This window comes from Eubalaena glacialis, chromosome 2, assembly GCF_028564815.1.
Source record: "Eubalaena glacialis isolate mEubGla1 chromosome 2, mEubGla1.1.hap2.+ XY, whole genome shotgun sequence".
Lineage (NCBI taxonomy): Eukaryota > Metazoa > Chordata > Mammalia > Artiodactyla > Balaenidae > Eubalaena > Eubalaena glacialis.
In genome coordinates, this window is record NC_083717.1 from 51,516,048 (window position 1) to 51,537,437 (window position 21,390).

General features: G+C 43.3%; 1 protein-coding gene across 3 annotated transcripts in view; it reads right to left on the reverse strand.

Moving 5' to 3' along the window:
* ADAMTS17 (ADAM metallopeptidase with thrombospondin type 1 motif 17) overlaps positions 1-21,390 on the reverse strand; it is a 364,035-nt gene that overhangs the window by 70,714 nt on the left and 271,931 nt on the right. For all 3 annotated transcript variants that reach the window (XR_009699355.1, XM_061179999.1, XM_061179998.1), the window contains exons 16-17: positions 9,836-9,916; positions 1,381-1,538 (exon numbers count right to left, since the gene is read on the reverse strand). Coding sequence is in view for 2 of the 3 variants with exons in the window: in XM_061179999.1 (XP_061035982.1) it covers positions 1,381-1,538; positions 9,836-9,916 (239 nt within the window). In the remaining variant the exon portion in view is untranslated. The remainder of the gene's footprint in view (positions 1-1,380; positions 1,539-9,835; positions 9,917-21,390) is intronic.

Below are 21,390 nucleotides of genomic sequence, written 5' to 3' on the forward strand. Positions count from 1 at the left end.
GCATTTGCTTTAATGGGCTGTGATTCACTCACAGTTTATGAAAGCTTTTGGGAAAGAAAGGAAATAGGCCCATCTTGGTGTTTGCTAGAAAAGCAAATTCACATGCTAAAGGTGATGCTGCTATCTTGGGTTTTATCTTGTTTTTTATTTCCTCTTTTAGTCCCTCTGAATGACTGCTTTTAACTCAGGACAGGAGGATTTGTTCCAATGACTTAGATTAGGAAACAATCTAATCACAGAGAAATGACTTAGGTACTGGTTCTTAGGTCCCAGAAATCAACTTGCAAGTATATACCTGCAGTAGATTTAGTGTGTGGAGTGTTGCACTGATAGATTTCTGGACAGTTTATGTCATCTGTGGAAACTGGCTCCCCTTACTCTTATCAGAAATTGTAACAGGGTTAGGGCCATTGTGGGTGACATCTCTGCTCAGACGCAGAGCTGGTCTCCTCAGGAGAGTCCCTGGGAAGTGGCCTGGGAATCTCTTGTGTGTCACCTAATCTTGAACAGCTGCAGGTTGCCAGTGACCACAAATTAATGGGGAGATAAGAACTTCCAAGTAGAGACTTTGGCAGGCATGGAGGACAAAATGTGCTTTGATTGCAGACACACAAGCTGTCACAACTCCCATTCTTTGGAAGGAGACATGGAATCAATAATTACAAGCTATCAAAGGTTAGTCACGAGAAGTCCTGAACCCTGAGAAGGCAACGGTGGCATTCCTGTCCCTGGAGATCTTTCACATTCTTAAAAGGCAGCATAACCGGATGTTTCAGTGGTTTGCATGGGGTCCTCCCTGAGACAACACACAAGACAAGAGTGCCCTGATCTGGCCTGATTGCACGATTTCTCGAGGCCACCTGGGGAGTAAATAGGCCAGTAGAAGCTGGTTCTCCCTTGATTCCTGAATCCTTGTTGCAAGCAGAGTCTGGAAAACCTGAGTGGTTTTGGTTTGGAAACAGAGTCAACAGTTCATTTCCAAAAGGTAGTTTCCGATGTGGATATACAAACTGTGGGGCAAATCTAAGCCATCTGATATTAAAACATAGACTTTGAGTGGGGCTGTCTGCTTAATAATGCCAAGTCTCCCTGGCGGCCACATGGCTAAGCATTTCCTTCCTGGAGGTGGTTCCTTTTGGAAAAGATGGGAGTTCTGCCAGTAAAGAGCTAGGGCAAAATTTTGAGAGGGCAGAATTTTGAAGCATGTGGCAAAGGGATTAGATAAGAAAAGACCAAGAGAGAGACATGAGCAGCAGACGGCCAGGTAAACCACCAGGAACCAGGTGTACCTCCTCCCCACAGGGTCTCAGGGAAGAAGTCAACTGGTAGACCTCTTGGAGCCGGCGGTCTCAAGACAAATGCAAAAGCACGGCAAATTACCATCAAATGCAGAGGCATTTTGGTTGGTCCCTTGGCGGAAATTTTCTCCCACAGGCCCCTTCTAACATAGCGGACGGTCGTGCCTGCAATCTGGAACTCTCCAGGGAGCTCTATCTTCCAGTCACTGTTGATGGATCTCTTGCTGGAGTCTTTGAGAGCTAGAAAGAAAATGGAACACCATGGAATCGAGGGAGTCAGTCTGTCTTTGAAGGGAGTCAGGGTGTCCTGAGCGGTGGGTTGGAGGTCTCACTCTCTACCTCCACAGGGGAGAAGAGGGAGGCCTGCAGTGAGAGAAAGGGAGCTTTCTTTGAGAACAGAAGCCTGGCTTACAGGGAGAGAACAGCTCCTGACCCCAGGACCCTCCGAGAAAGAGCTGTCGTGACTCCTGCACCTCTGAGCATGGGCCGCTGTCTCAGAATCAGCTCACTCGGTGGCGGGTGCAGGGAGGAGCGCCAGAGAATGGAGACAGCCACAGCCCAATCACATTTCACGAGATTTACAGAGTAGGGGGTTTTCCACCTGATGAATAGATTCTATTTTAATGTGTCCAAGGCTACAAAACAGGATTTGTAGCTTTAGCAAAATTCATCCTTCATTTTACTCTTACCCACCTGGGGCTTTTTAGAGGGCAGCCTAACTCCAATGCCTCTCAAGGATTTGATAGCCCTAGATTAGTAAAGCAGATGCTCCTTCAAGAAACAAGTGTCATTCTACCAAACACAAGAGTCTGGAAGCCTGAGCTGCCTACAGGCGTGGCAGTAACAGTGAGCCGATGTCTTATGGGTGGTGGGGGCCCTCCCACCCTCAGCTTTGTGGCCTTTGCTGGGTTCACACTTTGCTCCCTCACACTCCGTACAAAGTGTGCTGCAACTGACAAGGAATCGACATCTTGCTGATTGGGCATAGCAAAGATTTGGTTTTCCACACAAGCCATATATTTATTATTATCTGAGTGCTCACCAGTGACTTTCTTTGTTGTTTCCTCACTTAGGTTTTAGAGTCATGTGGTTCTCATGAGGGAGCATTCTGCAGTGAAATTCTGTTTTTTTGTGTTGTTTTGTTATTTAGGAAAGAAAGAAATAACTAGAACCTACTCTGGCATTTTGGAGAAGGTGGCAAATGAAAATGGGTGACAGTAAGTCTTTATGTCACTCAAAAAATAAAACTTTCCGTGCACCCCAAGTCCAATGCCATGCTCTCTGCCAGTGCAGCTAGAGTCCCCTGAGAATCAGATGCTCTCAATCACCTTGGGACCCTGCTCAACCCACAATCAGCGAAATCAGGTTCTATCCCATTCCCTATTCTCTGCTTATGAGGCCAGAAATATTAATAAAATGCCCACATTTAATACCGATTTTGGATAATGAGAGTTGAAACCCAAAAGTGGTTTCGGTTAACCCTGAGTCCACGAGCCCCTGGCTGGGTTAGGATCCGGTGGGTCCAGTCCTGGTCAAGCCACAAGCAGCTGGGGGATGCTGGCCTCCGCTTCCTCCTCTGCAGGGCACAATGGTCCCAGCAGTCTCTCCTGGCCCCTAAGGGGGAGGTGCATGCTCAGGACTCTGTGCTTACAGGAACCGCCAAGAGAAACCGAGGGACCTGGGAAGGGCTGCTTTCCAGCAGGATGGCTTCCAGGAGGGGGTTCATACTCAGGGTGGCTGCCCAGTGAGTGGCTGGGGATTACAGGACTCCAGGGAAGCCTTCGAAAAGAGAAAGCTCTACCACTAAGAATCGAATGCCTCCCTTCAAGAAATTCTACCTACTATCGAGATTTCCTGGCTACTGGAAGGAAGCGAGACTGTTGGGATACTCACAATTTCTGCGCCTTTTTCTCTTCCTCAGCCACTGCCTGCAAGTCCCCATTCAAGGGGCACATTCTCTGGTTTAGCTCCTCCATATGCTTTTACCCATTTAACCTTCCCAACAACTCTCTAAGGTAAAGGATTTTTTTCTCTTTTCACAGATGTGGAAATGGGGGCACAGAGAGGTTAAGTAACCTGCCTAAAGTCACACAGCTATTACGTTGTCATGTGGCGAACTGAACCTAAACAGACCAAGCTCCCACATTCTTTAGGTTATAGCATCAGTCTAGAGTTTTATGACAGACACTGAAATGTGCAAATGTCATATTCTCAAAGAGAACAAATTCCAAGCTCAAATTGCTGTGGGGGGGTCTCAGGTTCTACATACCCTCATAAAAATAACTAAACTTACGGTTTTCCACAGCTTCCAGTGAACTAATAACCTAAAAATACTTTTGGTCATGTTAGCTACTCGGGTATCTAGGCTAAGGCTGTATGGGTGTTCACTGTTCTTTCAATTTCTCTGAAGGTTTGGAAAATTGTTTCTTGCACATGCATATGTAAATTTGGTTTTCAGAATCAGTACAGGCTGGTGGGAAGTAGCAGACAGACAAATGAGGGAACAGAAACCTTTAAGAAAAGCCTCAGTAGGGGCTTCCCTGGTGGCACAGTGGTTAAGAATCCATCTGCCAATGCAGGGGACACGGGTTCAAGCCCTGGTCTGGGAAGATCCCACATGCCATGGAGCAACGAAGCCTGTGCACCACAACTACTGAGCCTGCGCTCTAGAGCCTGCGAGCCACAACTACTGAAGCCCATGTGCCTAGAGCCCGTGCTCTGCAACAAGAGAAGCCACCACAATAAAAGCCCGCACACCACAACGAAGAGTAGCCCCTGCTCACCGCAGCTAGAGAAAGCCTGTGCGCAGCAACAAAGACCCAACACAGCCAAAAATAAATAAATTAAATAAAAAAAAGAAAAGCCTCAGTAAAAACAAGTCAGGGAAGCACAGGGAGCAGCCAACACATCCCTACACCAATCCCTCACCTTTTTCTGAGGGCCTTGTAGCTGGTGATGAAGGCATAGCTCCTGCCCTTGGGAGCTCAATGTTTGAAAGGGAGATGGGTGAGAAGACAGATAAACACGATACACTTCCAGAAGCTCAGTGACAGAGGCCAGTCTGGGGCCTGTGCACGCTTGTGTGGGCAGAGATTGGGGCAGGTGGGGAAGGCCTTCTGAAGGAGGAGCCCTGAGCTGAGACTGCAAGAAAAGCAGGGAGAAGAGGTGGCCTGGAGCGTGTGGGCAGCTTGGGCTGTTGCTCCTTGCCTCCTTGTTAAGCTCAGTTTCTGTGCAGGGTGGTGGAGGGAGAAAGGTACCCTGCCCCGTGTGGAGAAGCAAGTGGAAGGTGAAGGAATATTGGAAGTCTGATTGGGAAGAGGAGGTGACAGAGAGGGGCTACGGAGGTGGAGAAGGAAAGAGAAGGCTCACTGTCATTGTCACTGGGGTGGGGACACGAGCATGTTGAGAACCCTTGAAACTGAGAATCAGAGAGATGAGCAGAACAAGTTTGTGTAAAGCTGTCTGCTGACCCCCGTCATGTTGGGGTCACCCCACAGAACCCATTTCCCACACAGAGACCAGGTGCACATTGGGGCGGCCCTCTCCTCCTGTCTCAGCCCACGCGTGTGCCCCAGTCAACTCCTGCGTTCAGTGCCCTGGGCTGGGCCCTGGCCTTGTTCTGTCTTAGGGCTTCTGTGAGCATCTAGTGTGTTGCTGCCTGCTATCTCTCTCTCCTTCTGCAAGTAACAACGCCCAGAGGAGCTTTTGGGGATGTGTTCTTCCCCTAGTCACGTGGGGCTGACCCCAAACTCCACCCCAGCTCCAGGAGTGCGTCCATCACCCAACCCTGGAAGGTAAGAGTCAATTCTAAGACTTTCATTCACCTTGGGAAGAAGGAGCTTTCTTTCCACAGGTTGCCCAGAGACTTGATATAAGTCTTGCCAGTATGTGGCAAGAGGTCCCTAGATTAAAGTCAACTGAGAAAGGATAGCAGTGCCAGGATAGAGACTCTATTTCCCATGATATCATTTTAAGCTCCTGGATCCAGCAGTGTCTGAAGCCGATAACACAGAAACTGAGAACTGGATTTGGCTTTCACATGTCACATTTGGAGGTTGGTTTTTAAAAAATACTAACAATGATGGGGGCAGGGCAGGTTGAGAAAGAAAATTACTAGTATGGATTCCTAGAAATCACGCTAGGATCCTCACTAACGTCAGCTTAGTACCCCCTGAGATTCAGAAGGCCCAGTATACTCTATCCAGGCTCTCCTGGGCCCTGCTCCTGTCCGGCACTTTGTTCGGGATGAGGCAGCTCTTTCTCACTTGGCCTTGTTTCTAAGGTGCTCTAAAAGGACTTTATGGGATTATAAACTGAAAACCACCCCGCCTCCGTGCCAAAAGTCAAACACCTGTGAGGTCAAGAGTGGGAAGGACTGGAAAAAGTGCAGGAGGGCACACCTGGAGCCGATTATAAACCCATCCACAGAAATGCCGCGCAGAGGTGTGGGGGCCGCCTGGGGAAGCCCCACTTCTGCCGGCAGAGGCACCCGCCGTGCGTGACACAGGGGACAGACGAAGACCCTGCTGGGCCTGGTAGCGTGCCACCCTCTCACCACCAGGGGAGTGTCCTGCTTGGCAGTAGGGTTGGGGGAGGTGACATTTCAGGAGGTGGTCCGCAGGGTGGGCGGGGGAGGCCGTGGAGGAGTGAGTATGGTCAGGGAAGAGGGAAGGGCAAGTGAGAGAGGCAGGCAGTGGCTCACCGGCTCTTCCAGAAAAGGCCAGCAGCAGAATGGGGAGGAACACGCCAGACAGTGCAGTGCTGGTGGCAGGCTCTCTGGGGAAAGCAGCCTAGATTTATAGTGCTTGTCACTATGCAAGGTGTAAATGTGCCCACATGACAGGTTTCAAGTTATCCACGTGAGCTCTGTGAAGGCAGAGATGGGAAGAGATGCGAACCGTGACCTCTCCCATCCACATACCGCTGCTGGGCACTCCCAGGACTTCTGAAGTCACCTGTCTTTGCTTTGGAGGTCCTGGCCTGGGGCTGCTGAATTGGCAAAATCTCATACTGTCACAGCCTCAGGGTATGTGTGTGGTCAGGGTCGGGGCTCTCATGGTTCCAGAAAGAATCCACTTTGCTTGTCCAAGCTCTGCGGCAGCCATCTGCACGGCAGCCGCAAACTTCCAGGCACCGCAATCTCAGCTTTACAACTGCCACTTGACCCCTCGTCTGAAAGCCAGCACCCCTTTCTCAGGACAGTGTGATCATGATGACACCCCTTCATGCATTTTGCAGTGGGATGAAAACTCAGAGGCAGAATTCTAAGTAGGAGGCCAGCAGTTCCTAGAATCATGGGGACCGCTGCAAGCCTGTTGACTCTGGGGTGAGTCATTGAGTCAGCAGGATTCAAAATTTGCAGGTAGCCGTGGTCCATGCTGAGAAATCAGAACTTCCTGATAAAATTGGAGTTTAGCACCTGACATCCCTTCAAAAGGGTAAGACTGCAGCCTCAGAAGGTCTGTTGGAACATCAAGATCTGAACATCACTGACAGTGAATTGATAGGTTCAATGTGGAGTCTGATGAGAAAACCACCTTGTGGGGCCGTGTCAGCCCCAAAGGGAGAGTGTGCAGGTCACTCCTGGCCCATCTGTAGTGGCCTCCATCCCGGAGCAAGCTTCACAGAGCAGGGTCTGTGAGAGCTGGGGAGGCTGAAGCTCCGGGGCCCCTCTCGTGCACCAGTCCTTTCCAAGGCCCTATACATAGTGTATTCTTTCCCTTAAAGAAGGCCTCCCAAATTAAATAAGTTTTGGGCCCCAGAAATTCCCGTTCCTCTCAATCCTTTGGCATCAATGGTATGTGCAAGCCCCCTTCGTCTGTCAGCATTTTGAGATTAGTTTATATTTGAAATTAGAATTTTTAGGCCTAGAAACTCAACAGGGGCCATTAAGATGATTACAAATGCTCTGCTTTGATAGGGAAATATAAAGTTAAGAACAAAGGGAATTCCTGAGCGACTTGATTCTATCTATAATGTCTGTAGTTCCGATTTGCTGGGGAGGTTATTTTCACTTGCTGATCCTGCCTCAGAGGTTGGATGTTTTAAACCCTGTCACAAATATAGCAGCACTTGCTTTTGTGTGTGTTGCTTCGGAGCCCTCAGAAGCCTCTCAACAGCTGGAGAGACTTCTGCATGGATGAAGATGGCACATGCTCTCCCTTGCTACCACAGCAGAACCAAACCTCCTCAATGGCCTGGAATGTGAGGTCATATGGTGACCGTCTGTTTCCCTCCGGGCCCTTCTATCTCTCTGTGGACATTTATACAATGTCCCTGGAGTTCCGGGCACTGTGAGAGATCCTGAGCCTTTCCAGGGAGCAGGGAGGGGGCATTCCTGCTGGGATGGCTCAGCTCCTCTCTGGAGCTGCCTGGGGGCAGGCACAAGAGGTCGGATCCCATCTGCATGCCCACTTCCTGCATGGCGCTGTGAAGAAGCCAGGCTCCTTTCTGTCTCTCTCCCTCCTGGATTCCACTGGAAGACTTGACCCACGTTCAACCTACTTCTAATCCTGGCGTTGAGTCAGCTCCTTTTATTTCCACTCGGAGTTCTGCCAGCTCTGCTCTCAGCTATGGATGCAAACTGCAGAGGCATTTCCTGTTCCAGGTGGTTTTGAGCAGAAAGCCAGGCAGCATGGGTTGAAGGTAGGTGGGGTGAATTCTTTAGGAACTGCTCCCGCAATGTGAGAGTAATTCAAAGTTACACAGGGTTGACTTCCAAAGCACCCAGCCCCGAGTGGAAACAAGGCTTGTTGAACTAACTTTAGAAACGTAACAAGCATGGACCACCTTCGGATTTCCCTTGTGTACACACCAGACCCTGGAATACTGGAACTGTGATTTCCAGATAAGAGGACAGAGGCTGGCTCCAACCTCCCAGGGAGGTCCAGTGCTTCTGGGGAGCTGAGAATTCATCCTGAGACATTGAACCAATCTCTTCCGGATGGACATCTGCTTCTCTGAAATCCGCACACCGAAGCAGTAGCAATGGGCAGGTTTAACATATGTTCTCCAGTGAAAAATCATCCCCACTCGATCTCTGGCCGTGATTGACACCTCAGAGCAATTCTGGGAGGCTCCATGAGTTGCAGCAGACCCAGCTGCAGTGAGGAGCTTGGACAAGCTGCTGAACTCCTAGAGCCTCATTTTCCTCCTCTGTGAAATAGGCACGTCAATTCTCTGCAGTACATTGGGGGGTTAGGGGTCAGGTCTGCAAAGCAGAGCAGGGCTCAATGACTGGGAGTCACAACGTCGATGTCACTGTTATTATTGGAATGTGTGGCCCTCGGGCTTCAGGAGCGGAGAGGGACCACCGTGAGAGCTGGCTCCCCGGGCACCATCCACTAGCTGTTATTTGTCGGCCCTAAGATGGGTTCCAGTGAAAAGTCATTTTTACTACAGGAATTAGGTGTTGAGTGATCTAAGAGATTCTGACATCCCTCTGTCATTCTTATATCACACAGAAAAGTAGAAGTAAAAATAATGTTCCCATTTTCACCAGATACCTTGGGCTGGAGGAACAGTGCTGGGAAGTCTCGGAGGGCAGGACCGGAAGCTGAGGAACTTACTTGCAGGGCACCTGCTGGTGCTTTATGGAAGGGCCAGTAAGCCGACCTTGGAATTGCCCCAGCACCTGAGATACTGGGATCATGATTTTTGAATAAGATAAGGGTCAAAGGCGATGTCAGACTCCCACAGAGGCCCAGTGCTTCTGGGGAGCAGGAATGTCATCTCCAGGTCGGGGAGGGCCAGTGTACCAGTTGGAAAGGCTAACTTTGGGGGTGACACTCGGTGATGGGGCTCTGAAGCAAATGCTGGTAAACTTGACCAAATTTCCTTAGGTGGGCAGAAAGGAGGGGGACTCTTTGAGAATTTAGTAAAAAGGCCATCACTTTGAAGAAGGTGCCGAGAGCAGCACAAGGCCCCGTTTTGGAAAGCATTTACGAGCATCGTTCTATTTGTAGAACAACAGCTGGGACAGTTTCAGAGAACAGTGCCAGGCGGGACTGGGCCAGCGTCCATGCCGGGGAGGCGGGAAAAACCACGGACAGGGCTGATGAAGACTGACGTGGATGTCAACCCGAGGGACAGCAAGGTCCTAGGCTGGCAGCAGGAACAGCAGCGGCCATTATGGCCTCCAGGACACAGATGGATGGGAGGCAGGTAAGAGAGTTGGGAGGAGGGGGCAGGGCTGCCTGAGCTCTCCTGGGGTTACTTTCGGGGACTTAGGCTATCCCAATTCCTCACAACTTCTTTCACTCACTCTTCCGTCACCCGCTTTCCTGTCTGAAGCTGGTGGTTCCTACTCACCCCTTCCCCTCACCCCTCATCTACCTTGGGGATGGCTGCACTTGAACCAAATACAACAGCACTGTTTGGTCCATGCTGATTACTTATATCATTACACCTAAAATATGAGTATAAAACCAATGGCTTGAGAGCACCCCTTCAGCATTTTGCTGAACCAAATTAGCAGCCTGATTGTCCAAATCGATGCTCAGAACATAAACTATGAGTCAAACCATTTTTTGTTTTACCCAGAAAACTGTGGGCAGGTTTATCTTCCACCACGCGAATCCTTCGAGCTCCAGCTGGAATGATAGCAGCTTCAATATAACCTGTAGTGACAGATAACACACAGGTGAGCCGACCAGACCTCTACCCTCCATCAGAGGCCCCGCAGCACCCCCCCACCAAAACCCACACTGCTGCACCCCCATGGTGATTTCAGAGCCCACAGGCTTGCAGAGCTCTGAGAAATCAAGACAGTCAAGAAGTGTGCTAGGGCCAGAATCTCCTGGCTGCCCAAATTCCAGAGAGCACCACTTGCATGTGTTATGAGTTGAACTGTGTCCTCCCACCCCCAAATCCATATGATGAAGTCCTAACCCCCAGGACCTCAGAATGTGGCCTTACTTGGAAACTGGGCTGCTACAGATGTAATTAGTTAAGATGAGGTAATACTGGAGTAGGGTGGGCCCCCAATCCAATATGATTGGTGTACTTATAAAAAGAGGAAATCTGGACACAGACATGTACACACGGAGAACGCCGTGTAAACATGAAGCAGAGATCGAGATGATGCATCCTACAAGCCAGAGACTGCCAGAAAACCACCAGAAGCTAGGAGAGAGGCACGGGACAGATTCTTCCTCACCTTCACGGGGAGCCAACCCTGCCGACAACTTGATCTCAGACTACTAGCCCCCAAAACTGTGAGACAATAGGTGTCTCCTGTTTATGCCACCCAGTCTGTGGTACTTGGTTACAGCAGCCCTAGCAAACTAAGAGCCTGGAGTTCTTTGTGAAGAGCACCTCCCTAGAGCACGGGTGTAGAGTGCCCCTGGCTGTGTCATCTATTGGATTCCTTGGCTCTTTGCTGTACTTTGAACTTTTCCCTGATTCCATGGGATGACAGCAGAAGCTAGGCTACTTGCCCTATGACAAAACCACTGCCTCAATACCGGGTACCATTTCCTGCTTTCACTGCCGTTTGGGTGTTTCTGCAACTGTTGCAGTATGTACTTTTGTCCATTTCCTTGAGTATTTCCAAGTATAATGGGGTCCCTCAGAGGCCAGGGCCTTCTGCCCATGCTCTGACCCCACATGTGCCCAGAACGGCAGGTGGTTAGCGAAGATTCAGGAGGAAATGATTGAGGCTGCCAGGGAGGAGGTCAGGGGCTGGCTGATGCCTGGTTACTGGGCAACTGTGTCAATTAATGAGCCCAACATAATGGTGAGATTCTGAAATGCAGGCTGGTAATCATTTTGTTTTGGCTTACATTTGGGTTTTAGACAAAGGTAATGTGCATTTGCTTCAGTGATTTAGATGATGATCCCAAATTAGATGATAAATCCTACCCCTGTGGTTCCCAAATGTGATCATCAAAATCAGCAGGGGAGTTTTAAAAATGAGAGATTTCTGGGCCCAAGTATGTAGAGATTATGGAAATATCTATTTTGAGGAGTTTATTTATTTCCTCATTTTCTCATAGTAAAAATGGCTTTATTTTCATTATAAATATAGTACATGATAATTCAAACCACAAAAGGGGAAAAACTAAAACCAACCTATACCACATTGCACTAAGAAAATTACCCATATTTTTGATGACCAGCCTTTTCAGCATCTCTTAATGCATATAAACATACACACATCATTTTATACCAATAGGATATTATGTATGGTTTTAAAAGATCAGGGATAACTTTAAAATAATTAAAGAGTTTTGCCAGGCAATGTGTGCCCAAGGCGTAAAATTCAAAAGTTATAAAAGGATATAGTAGAAAGTAGATTGATCTGATGAGATACATCCTGTGGCTGGCTGTCTTTCTAACACTCTTATCGTTTACAATAATTTGTTATTTTTTGGCTGGGTTTCTATGTAACTAACTGAAATGTGCCCGTATGACAGTTTTGTTTCTTCCTTTCTGATCTTTATGCTTTGGATTTCTTCTCCTTTTACCATTCTGGTTGGAACTTACAAAACCATGTTGTATGCCACATGAGATAGTGGCATCCTTGTCTTATTCACGATGTTGGAGAAACGCCTCCAGAGTTTTCCCACTGAAAATGATGTCAGCAGTGAGAATGTGATAGGTATCATTTATCAGGTTAGGGAAGTTTTCTTTTACCCTAGTATGTTAAGAGCTTTTGTTATGAAGAGGTATTGAAGTTAATCAAGTGCTTTTTTGCATCTACTGAGATCATCATATTGTTTTTCTCCCAAACAATACAAAGACTTCAGAGCAGTTTAACTGTAATCACACTTGCCATGGCTAACATGGTGTGTGGGTCAGTATCTCAGTCTTGTTTTTCCTTCACCAATACATTTTAGTTCATTGTTATTTCTTTTTTATTCTGATGTTTTCCTGTAAACCTTTAATTATATTTATATTTCTATTACGTGACTTAGCTGTAAGTAAAATATTTTAATCTCTGGATATTAAAAGATGAGGAAATCAGCATAAGTATACCGCCCTCCACTCTCTTACACCCCTCTTCAACTTTTACCGAATCATTCCTACATTGTATTAGTTTATGACATTTATCTTTTGGTCTCTAAGATAATTCCTGCAGTTGTTTTAGTTTTAGTCCTATAAATTAATTTAATGTTCACTACGTGTCTTTTTTCCAGCTTTTCCAACAAATTCCTGCTTGCCTCAAGTTTGTTCTCTTTGAGATGGGCGCAAAGAAAATTACAGTTTCTGAATTGTAATATAGTAAAAAAAAAAAAAATACTGTTCATTATCCTGATACTTGAATACCAGTTTGGCTGGTATAAGATCCTTGAGTCACACTTTCTTTCTCTGAGGCTATTATTTGAATTGTTCCATTGAATGCTAGTGTGGAAAAGTCTGAGGCCAATCTGATGTTTTCCCTTTATTAGCTTACCTAAAATTTGGATCAGGTACTCAAAAGATTCTTAACTCTAAAATCTAATAACTATTAGGCTATTCATAGTTTCATGTAACTTTTTCCTGGGACACAAAGCTATATTATTATTATTAGACTTAAATATATATATATATATATATTTTTTTTTTGATCAATTTGTTTGGTGTTCTTTTTTCAGGGATACCAAATTATTTACGTTTGACCCCCTTTTTTTCCCATAGTGCTCATTTAATCTCTTATCCTTCTGATTCTTTGTTTCCATTTTGCTTTGCTCATTTTTCTCACTCCTGTCCTCCATGCTTCTCATTGTGTTCTCAGCAGTGTAGATTTCCTTTGCTTCCATGCAGACTTGGTTTCTGTGATGGACTCATTTTCTTCTTCTACACTTTTCCTCAGCTGAGTCACGTTTCATCTCCCTTTGTTGCTTCACTGCTTACTCCTTGAGATCTCATATCTTATCAATGAGTTCTTCTTTTATTGAGGGTATTATTTAATCAGTTTTTGGAATTTATGGCAATAACATTTGGTCAAAATTTTCATCTTCTCCTTGGTAACATTTTGCTGGTGAGTTTTTTTTAAATCAGTCATTTGTTCTCCTAGTCCCTTTTATCCTTTTCCTATTGCAGTATACGTGTCTTGATCCTGTACTAATTCTCTTTCTAAATTTAGTACTAATTTTTAAGTGACACAGGTTCTAATTGTACCAGCTTCCTCTACGTTTGTGTGGGAAGAACAGGACAGTGTTGTGGGCTAACAGAACTTTCCCTTAGTTTACAGTAAAATTTGTTAGGACATGGGTTTGTGTGTATCAGTGAGTTAATTTTTATGCTTGTAAACATTTGTGTATTTTAAATTTACAGAAATATACATGCATATTTTCCCATTATCAAAATTTTAATAATACAGGTAAATCTCAAGTCCCCTTAGTCCCACTCCCCTCCCCTGTGGGAACTGCCACTATTAGTTTGGTATATATTCATTCAGATATTTTACTATTTATCCAAATATCTACACAAATATACATATGAAAATATCACATGGTATATTTTTTATGTCTATATTTTATATAACTGTTAGGAATAACATTTATGACTATTGTATTATACTACATTTTTTTAAAAAAGCATGATGTGTCTTGGAAAGCTCTCCATGTGAGTATGTATAGCTCTCCTTATTTTTTGTTTAAATTGCTATGTAGTTTATGTAACTACACCCCTACTGATTTAGGTTATTTCAAAACTGTCATTTAGAACATTTAGGTTATTTCAAAATTGTCACTTTTAGAAACAATGCTGTATCATGTATGAACAGGCACACGAAACCCCTCAATTAAATACCAGCAAACTATTCCAATAACATTAAAAAAAAGATTATACACCATGATTAAATATAATTTATCCCAGGAATTCAAGGTTGGTTTAACATATAAAAACCAATCAGTGTAATTTATTCAAAAAAGGACAAAACCCACCTGGTCATATCAGTGGATGCAGAGAAAGCATTTGGCAAAATTTAATACTCTTCCATGATAAAAATACTCAACAAACTACGAATAAAAGGAAACTTCCTCAGCCTGATAAAGAGCATTTACAAAAACCCCACAGCTAATATCAAACTTAATGGTAAAATAATGCTTTCCCCCTAAGATCAGGAAGACGGAAAGGGTGTTCACTCTTGCTATCTCTACTCAACATTGTACTGGAAGTTCTCTCTATGTCAATTAGGCAAGAAAAAGATTTTTAAAAGGCATCCAAATTGGAAAGGAAGAAGTAAAATTATCTCGATCTGCAGATGTCAAGATCTTATATATAGAAAAATACTAGGGAAGCCACTAAAATCTGTTAGAACAGGTTCAGAAAGGTTGCAGGATGTAAGATCAATATACAAAAATCAACTGCATTTCTATACATTAGGGGTAAACATTTCCAAATAAAATTAAGAAAACAATTAGACTTAAATAATATCAAAAAGAATAAAACACTTAGGAATAAATTTAACAAAAGATGTGCAAGATTTCTACACCAAAGACTGCAAAAACACTGTTGAAAGATATTAAAGAAAATCTAAACAAATGGAACGACATTCCATGTTCATGGATCAAAAGACTTAATATTGTTAAGATGGGAATACTTCAAAATTGATTTACAGATTCAAAACAATCCTTACTAAAATTCCAGCTTGTTTTGCCCAAAATGACAAGGTGATCCTCAAATTCATATGCAAATGCAAGGGACCCACAATAGCCAAAACAATATTTAAAAAGACCAAAGTTGGAGAAGTGACAATTCTTGCTTTCAAAGTTTTCTAGCCAGCTCCAATCATCAAGGCAATGTGGTACTAGCATAAGGACAAATATTTCTATCAATGAAATATAATTGAGAGTCTAGAAAAAAGTCCCTTATTGATTTTTTAAAACAAAGATGCCAAGAATATTCAATGGAGAAAGAATAATCTTTTCAACAGTGTTGGGATAACTGTATATCCACATACAAAGGAATGAAGGCGGACTCTTACCTCAAACCATACAAAAAACCCTAATCTAAAATAGATCATGGACCTAAATCTAAGAGCGAAAACTATAAAACTCTTAGAAGAAAACATAGGAGTAAATCTTTGTAACCTTGGATTAGGCAATGGTTTCTTAGATAGCAAAAGCACAAGCAACAGAAGGAAAAAAAATAAAGTGGATCATATCAAAATTTTAAACTTTGTGCTTCAAAGGACACCATCAAGAAAGTGAAATGGCAAACTCATACACTGGGAGAAAATATTTGCAAATCATTTTGATGAAAGAACTGTGTCCAGAGTATATAAAGAAAACTTACAACTCAACAATAAAGTGACAATCCAATTTAAAAATGGGTAATGGATTTTAATAGACATTTCTCCAAAGAAGATATATGAATGGCCAGAAGCACATGAAAAGATGCTCAACATAATTAGCCATTAGGGAAATACAAATCAAAACCATAATGTGATACCACTTCACACCCACTAGGATGCCTATAACAAAAATGATAAACAATAAGAAGTGCTGGAGAGGATGTGGAGAATTTGGAACCCTCACTTATTGCTAGTAGGAATGTAAAATGGTGCAGGCATATTGGAGAAGAGTTTGGTAGTTCCTCAAAAATAGAATTACCGTATGACCTACCAATTCCACTCCTATGTATATACCCAAGAAGAATGAAAAATATGTCCATGCAAAAACTTATACACAAATGTTTATGTCAGCATTATTCATTCTAACCAAAAAAGTAGAAACAACTCAAATGTCCATCAACTATTGAATGTATTTTTAAAATATGATATAACCATACAATGGAATATTGTTCAGCAAAAAAAAAAAAAAAGGAATGAAACACTGATAGATGTTTCAAGGAAGAACCTTGAAAATACTATGCTAAGTTACAAAAGCCAGTCACAAAGGACAACGTATTATACGATGCCACTTATATGAAGTGTCCAGAATAGACAAATAGATGGACAGAGAAAGTAGTTGCCTAGGGCTGGGGTAGGAGGGAGATGGGGAATGACTGCTAATGGGTGTGGGGTTTCTTTCTGGGATGATTGTGGTCATGGCTGCAAAACTCTGTGCATGTACTAAATCCCCTTGAATTGCACACTTTAAATGGATGAATTTTATGATGTGTGAATTATATCTCTATAAAGGTACTAAAAATACTACTGCAATGAACAGCTCTGCACATGTCTTCTTGTGCATATAAACAATGTCATACCAGGCCAGCTGTGAGAATTGCTGGGTCAAACACACATGCAGTTTAAATGTTAAATGTACATCTAAATCGCCCTCCATAATGGCTTAACTAATATAGAAGTCAGCCAATACCACAGGAGAATACATGTTTATTCACAGACTTCTTAATACTTGATATTATCAATCCTCTGGATATTTGCTAGTTCAAGATGTGAAAAATTGTTATGTCATAAACGTAATTTGTCTTTCCCTCATTATCAATGTGGCCGTACATCTTAGCACATATTTACTGGTCGTTTGCATTCACTCTTCAGTTAACTGTCTTGCTCATAAGTGTTGCCCATTTTTCTACTGGCTTTTTGTTTTGATTTAATTGATAAGCAGGAGTCTTGGAAATATATTTTAATATCTATTAATATGTATTTAATACATTTTAGACTCAAACTCTTTACTCACTAGACTTGTTGCACACATTTTTTTCTGTCTGTCATTTGTCATTTGTTTCTGGTGCCTTTTATTACAAGGTTCTAATATGATAGTCATAGTTTTAATATTTGAGATCTCCTTTTTGTTTTCTGATTGCTTCTTCTCATGACATTCTGTATTGGTTTTATGGATAAACTCACTTCTCAAATCTAAGAATAGTTATTACAGATTTTGAACTTCTATTATTTGAGTTATCTTGCTTTTCCCATGGGTCATCTTTTCAGTTATCTTGGTCTTTCCCATTTGTGTTGCAGACTCTTTCAAGAAGGATGCCACAGATGGGTTGTCTCTATATACAGTAGCCCACTTATCTGTGGTTTAGCTTTCTGTGGATTTAGTTACCTGTAGTTAACTACAGTCCAAAAATATTAAATGGAAAATTCCAGAAATAAACAATTCATAAGTTTAAAATTGCATGCCATTTTACTAACGTGATGAAATCTCACACAGTCCCACTCCGTCCTGCCCAGAACATGAATCATCCCTTTGTCAACCATATCCTGCCTGTTTGTTAGTCACTTAGTAGCCATCTCAGCTATCAGATTGACTGTTGTGGTATCACAGGGCTTGTGTTCAAGTGACCTTTATTTTACTTAATAACAGCCCCAAAGCACCAGAGGAATGATGCTGGCAACTCGGATGTGCCAAAGAGAAGCTGTAAAGTGCTTCTTTAAGTGAAAAGGTGAAAGTTCTAGACTTAATAAAGAAAGGAAAAAAAAATCATAGGCTGAGGTTGCTAAGATCTATGGTAAGAATGAATCTCCCATTTATAAAATTGTGAAGAAGGAAAAAGAAATTTGTGCTAGTTTTACTGTTGCACCTCAAACTGCACAAGTTATGGCCATGGTGCGTGATAAGTGCTTAGTTAAGATGGAAAAGGCATTCAATTTGTACCATAAGATATCTTGAGAGAGAGAAAGACCACATTTACATAAATTTTATTACAGTATATTGTTATGTGTTCTATTTTATTATTAGTTATTGTTAATCTCTTATTGTGCTTAATTTATAAATTAAACTTTATCACAGGTATGTATTTGTAGGAAAAAAGCCTAGTATATATAGGGCTCCGTACTATCTATGCTTTCAGTCATCCACTGGGGATATTGGAAGTTATCCCCCAGGGATAAGGGGGTACTATTGTATATGGGTGGTGTTTGCTGATGGTCAGGACTGGTTTTCAGTTAGGGGGCAGGGAGTGTTGTTATGTGTTGGCAACCAAAATACCAGAATGCAGAAAAGTTTGCTATAGGTGATGTGTCATGGTGCTGGCCACCAAATATTTCCAGGTCTCTCTCTGGAATCATGGTAGGAATGCATTTCCTTGCCCTCTTAAAATTGTGTGACCATGTAACTTACTTTGACCCTTAAAATGTGGGTGAAAGTGACGTGTACATAGAAGCTTTAAGAGCACCAGCACCTGATTTGCCGTGTTCCCTTTTTCCTGCCAAGGTGACTGTGGCAGTGTGTGGACAATAAAATCTCTGTCAGCCCAGGTCCATGAGTGGTTACAGTATGCAGAGCCTCCTGCCAACCCATGCTGGACATGCAGCGTGAGCAAGAAATGAACTTTTGTGTTAAGCCACTGATTTGGGGGGCATTTACATTGTGTTTTGTTTGTTTGCTTGTTAACTACAGCAAAACCAAGTCTATTTATTCTGATTCAAACACACATGAACATCCACTTGAGGTGTCCTTGTTCTCCCTAGATCTTTTAAAAAGTTCCTGTTCATTCATTTTAAGGTGATCTTGAGAAGCCAAGGAGATAAACACCTGTGTTCAACCAGCCATTCTGGATGGAAAGTTTAGCGGGGTCCTTTAGTCTTGATAGCAAATGTTTTGGCGTTGTTACTACAGATCCAGCCTCGGACACTTACAAATAAATGTTCTAGTTGAAGACTTCACAGGTGGCAACATAGCCCTATTTGAGTTGTTTACTTCTTGTGCCCTGATCCATCCTGATTCCCAGGCAGGACGACTTCTTGAACCAGATGGGAGTGTGGTCCTCCACGGGATCCCTTCCAACCACCTCTGACTTAGAGGAAGCAGCAGCACTGACTTGCCCACACAGCCCCTCCACTGTCTGGTCCTTATAGTGTGAGGCAAGGTTTTTTGATTAAAAATAGTTTTTGCTCCAGGAATGCTTCTCTACTTAAAAAGGATGGCCACAAAAAAACATCTTTGAGAATCGCAGCACTGGATTTTGTACCATAAATTTCTCTTAGAGAAATCCATTTCTTCTGGGGGAATTTGAAGAATTATTGGATTCCAGGCATACAAGATTGTGAATTACCAAAAACGAAGACAAAACTGTCCAAGGTCAGTGGTGATTAAAACCTTTTTTGGAGGAATCTCCACTTAAAGCACAAAACTGACCTGGGAACAGGATCTGCTTGGGGAGCTGAATTATTCTCTGAGATCTACTGCTGTTACAAGGACTTTTCCTATTTTGTGACTAACAAACCTTGGTGTTAGCATCACCAGGCTGCAGAATCTAAGGCAACAGACATATTCGCCAGGGTCCAAATTAGTTAATTTTCCACATTCCACAGCAAGGGGCATCTGCAACCAGTGCACGCTCACCATGCCTATTTTTAAGCTTAAATTTGGCACATGTAGCAACACTGAAAAGGCACCTGTTTCCTCTCCTTTCTCATATACCCTCTGGGGCAGAGGCAGATGAACAGTAAAGAGCTCAGGGTAGACATACAACTCAGGTACGGCACATCCTCAGGTGAACCCTGAATAATGGGTCAGGTCATTGTTGTGCCTGGGCTCTGCTAACCTTTCTTTCTAAGATGAGCCTCTCTGCTCAAGATATGGAGGGAAGTAATGAAAGAGAATATCCCTGAAATGAAATGCGGGGCCTCTGTCCTCAAACCAAAGAAACCATCTCTCACTCACTGTCCTCTTTCTGATGGCCCCTACCCTACCCAGAGCTCAGAGCCCACCCTGAGGTTGTTGTGAAGAGTGACCAGCAAGGGAAAGAGTCCTATCACCAAGTCCCAAAGCACCTTGTCATCCCTCATACCAGATGTCCCCCTATGCAGATGCCAGACATCACCATGTTGACTGGGCATGAAATATAATTAAAGGGGGGATTTACTCTAAGAATTCACAAGATAGATAGAGTCATACTTTAGGTAAGATAGCAAGACTATCTTTGGAATGATTTTCCATTCTAGTCTCGGCCATCAAGCAGGAGAAATCCAGTTAGAGGGACACGATTTGGGGTCATGAGGAAGCCAAGGATAAAATTCAATACTGTTGCCATTATTCTAGGAGAACACGTAATTTTTGCCATAAGGACAAGTAGTCAGAAGGAACTTCAAAGTAATGTTGACCTTAAACCTGCCTCAAATGTTCTGAAAAATTAATATCATCAGGCTATATATTTCCCTGCAAAATACTTTTTGTCTGAATTTCACAAGTAGATGATTTAGATCATATTTTTCCCTTGTTTCAGGTTCAGTAGCAATAACCTTCCTTGGAAGAAAACCGTTGAGCTGGTAAGGTACCATGATGGAACACAGGTAACATTCTGGCTATGAGGACTGGGACACTTTTAAAAGGTCGTATCAAACACATACAAAAAAAAATCAAAGTTCTTTTTTTTCTGGTAATAATCTTTAAAAATGCTTGGGGAGGATTTGTATAAGTTTCTAGTTTTCTCTTTTTATGAAAGTTGTTTATGAGAGTATTACTGTCTTTATGTTTATCCCTAAAGGTTGTTCTGGTTCCAGTGGAAAAGGATTTGGGAAGCCCAGGAGTCTAGACTAATATTCCGGTTCAGTTCTCAGAATGTGAGGTCAGCGCAGGTGGGCCAAAGCAAGGCCATGGTTTTTATCTACAGCACAAAGACCAGGAGTCTTACCAAGTGCCCTCTGACCTTTGGGAAGCCCAACTCTGTAATATGGAAACTTCCTTATGGAAGAAAGCACCATCTGTGGCTAAATTCTCTGGCATATCTTAGCATTTTCTGCCAAAGTGCCAGGTGGGGCTGAGGAGAATGAAGATGTATCCCTGGCACACTAACATGCGTTTCTGTATGGCCCTTAATCCCATGACTCTTTATCTTTCACAGCCTTAAAATTGGTTTTATTCTATATTTTTTCTTTTTGGTAATCAGTCTTAAACATCAATTACACATGAGCGATAAATGGCCTCAGTGTTTATCCGTGGCTTCATGCATGACTCACACCCACTGACTCTACTCAGCAAACATTCAGGCACGTAAGTGAGGTAAAAGCCCCACACCAGGCATGTCACCACTAGTTCTGGACAGAACAGCCAAACATCTTACATGAGAAACACCTGGGAACAGCCTTTGCCATCACACATGTGGACACCTTGGTACAAAGGTTATTCTTGACTGAGAAAAAGAAATACATTGTAATTGGTTTACATGCACATTGCAGGAACTGATACTGTAGTTGGTAGTCAGTGCAGAGAAGAGTCCTGTGCCACCATCACATAGTGGTAAATTTCCC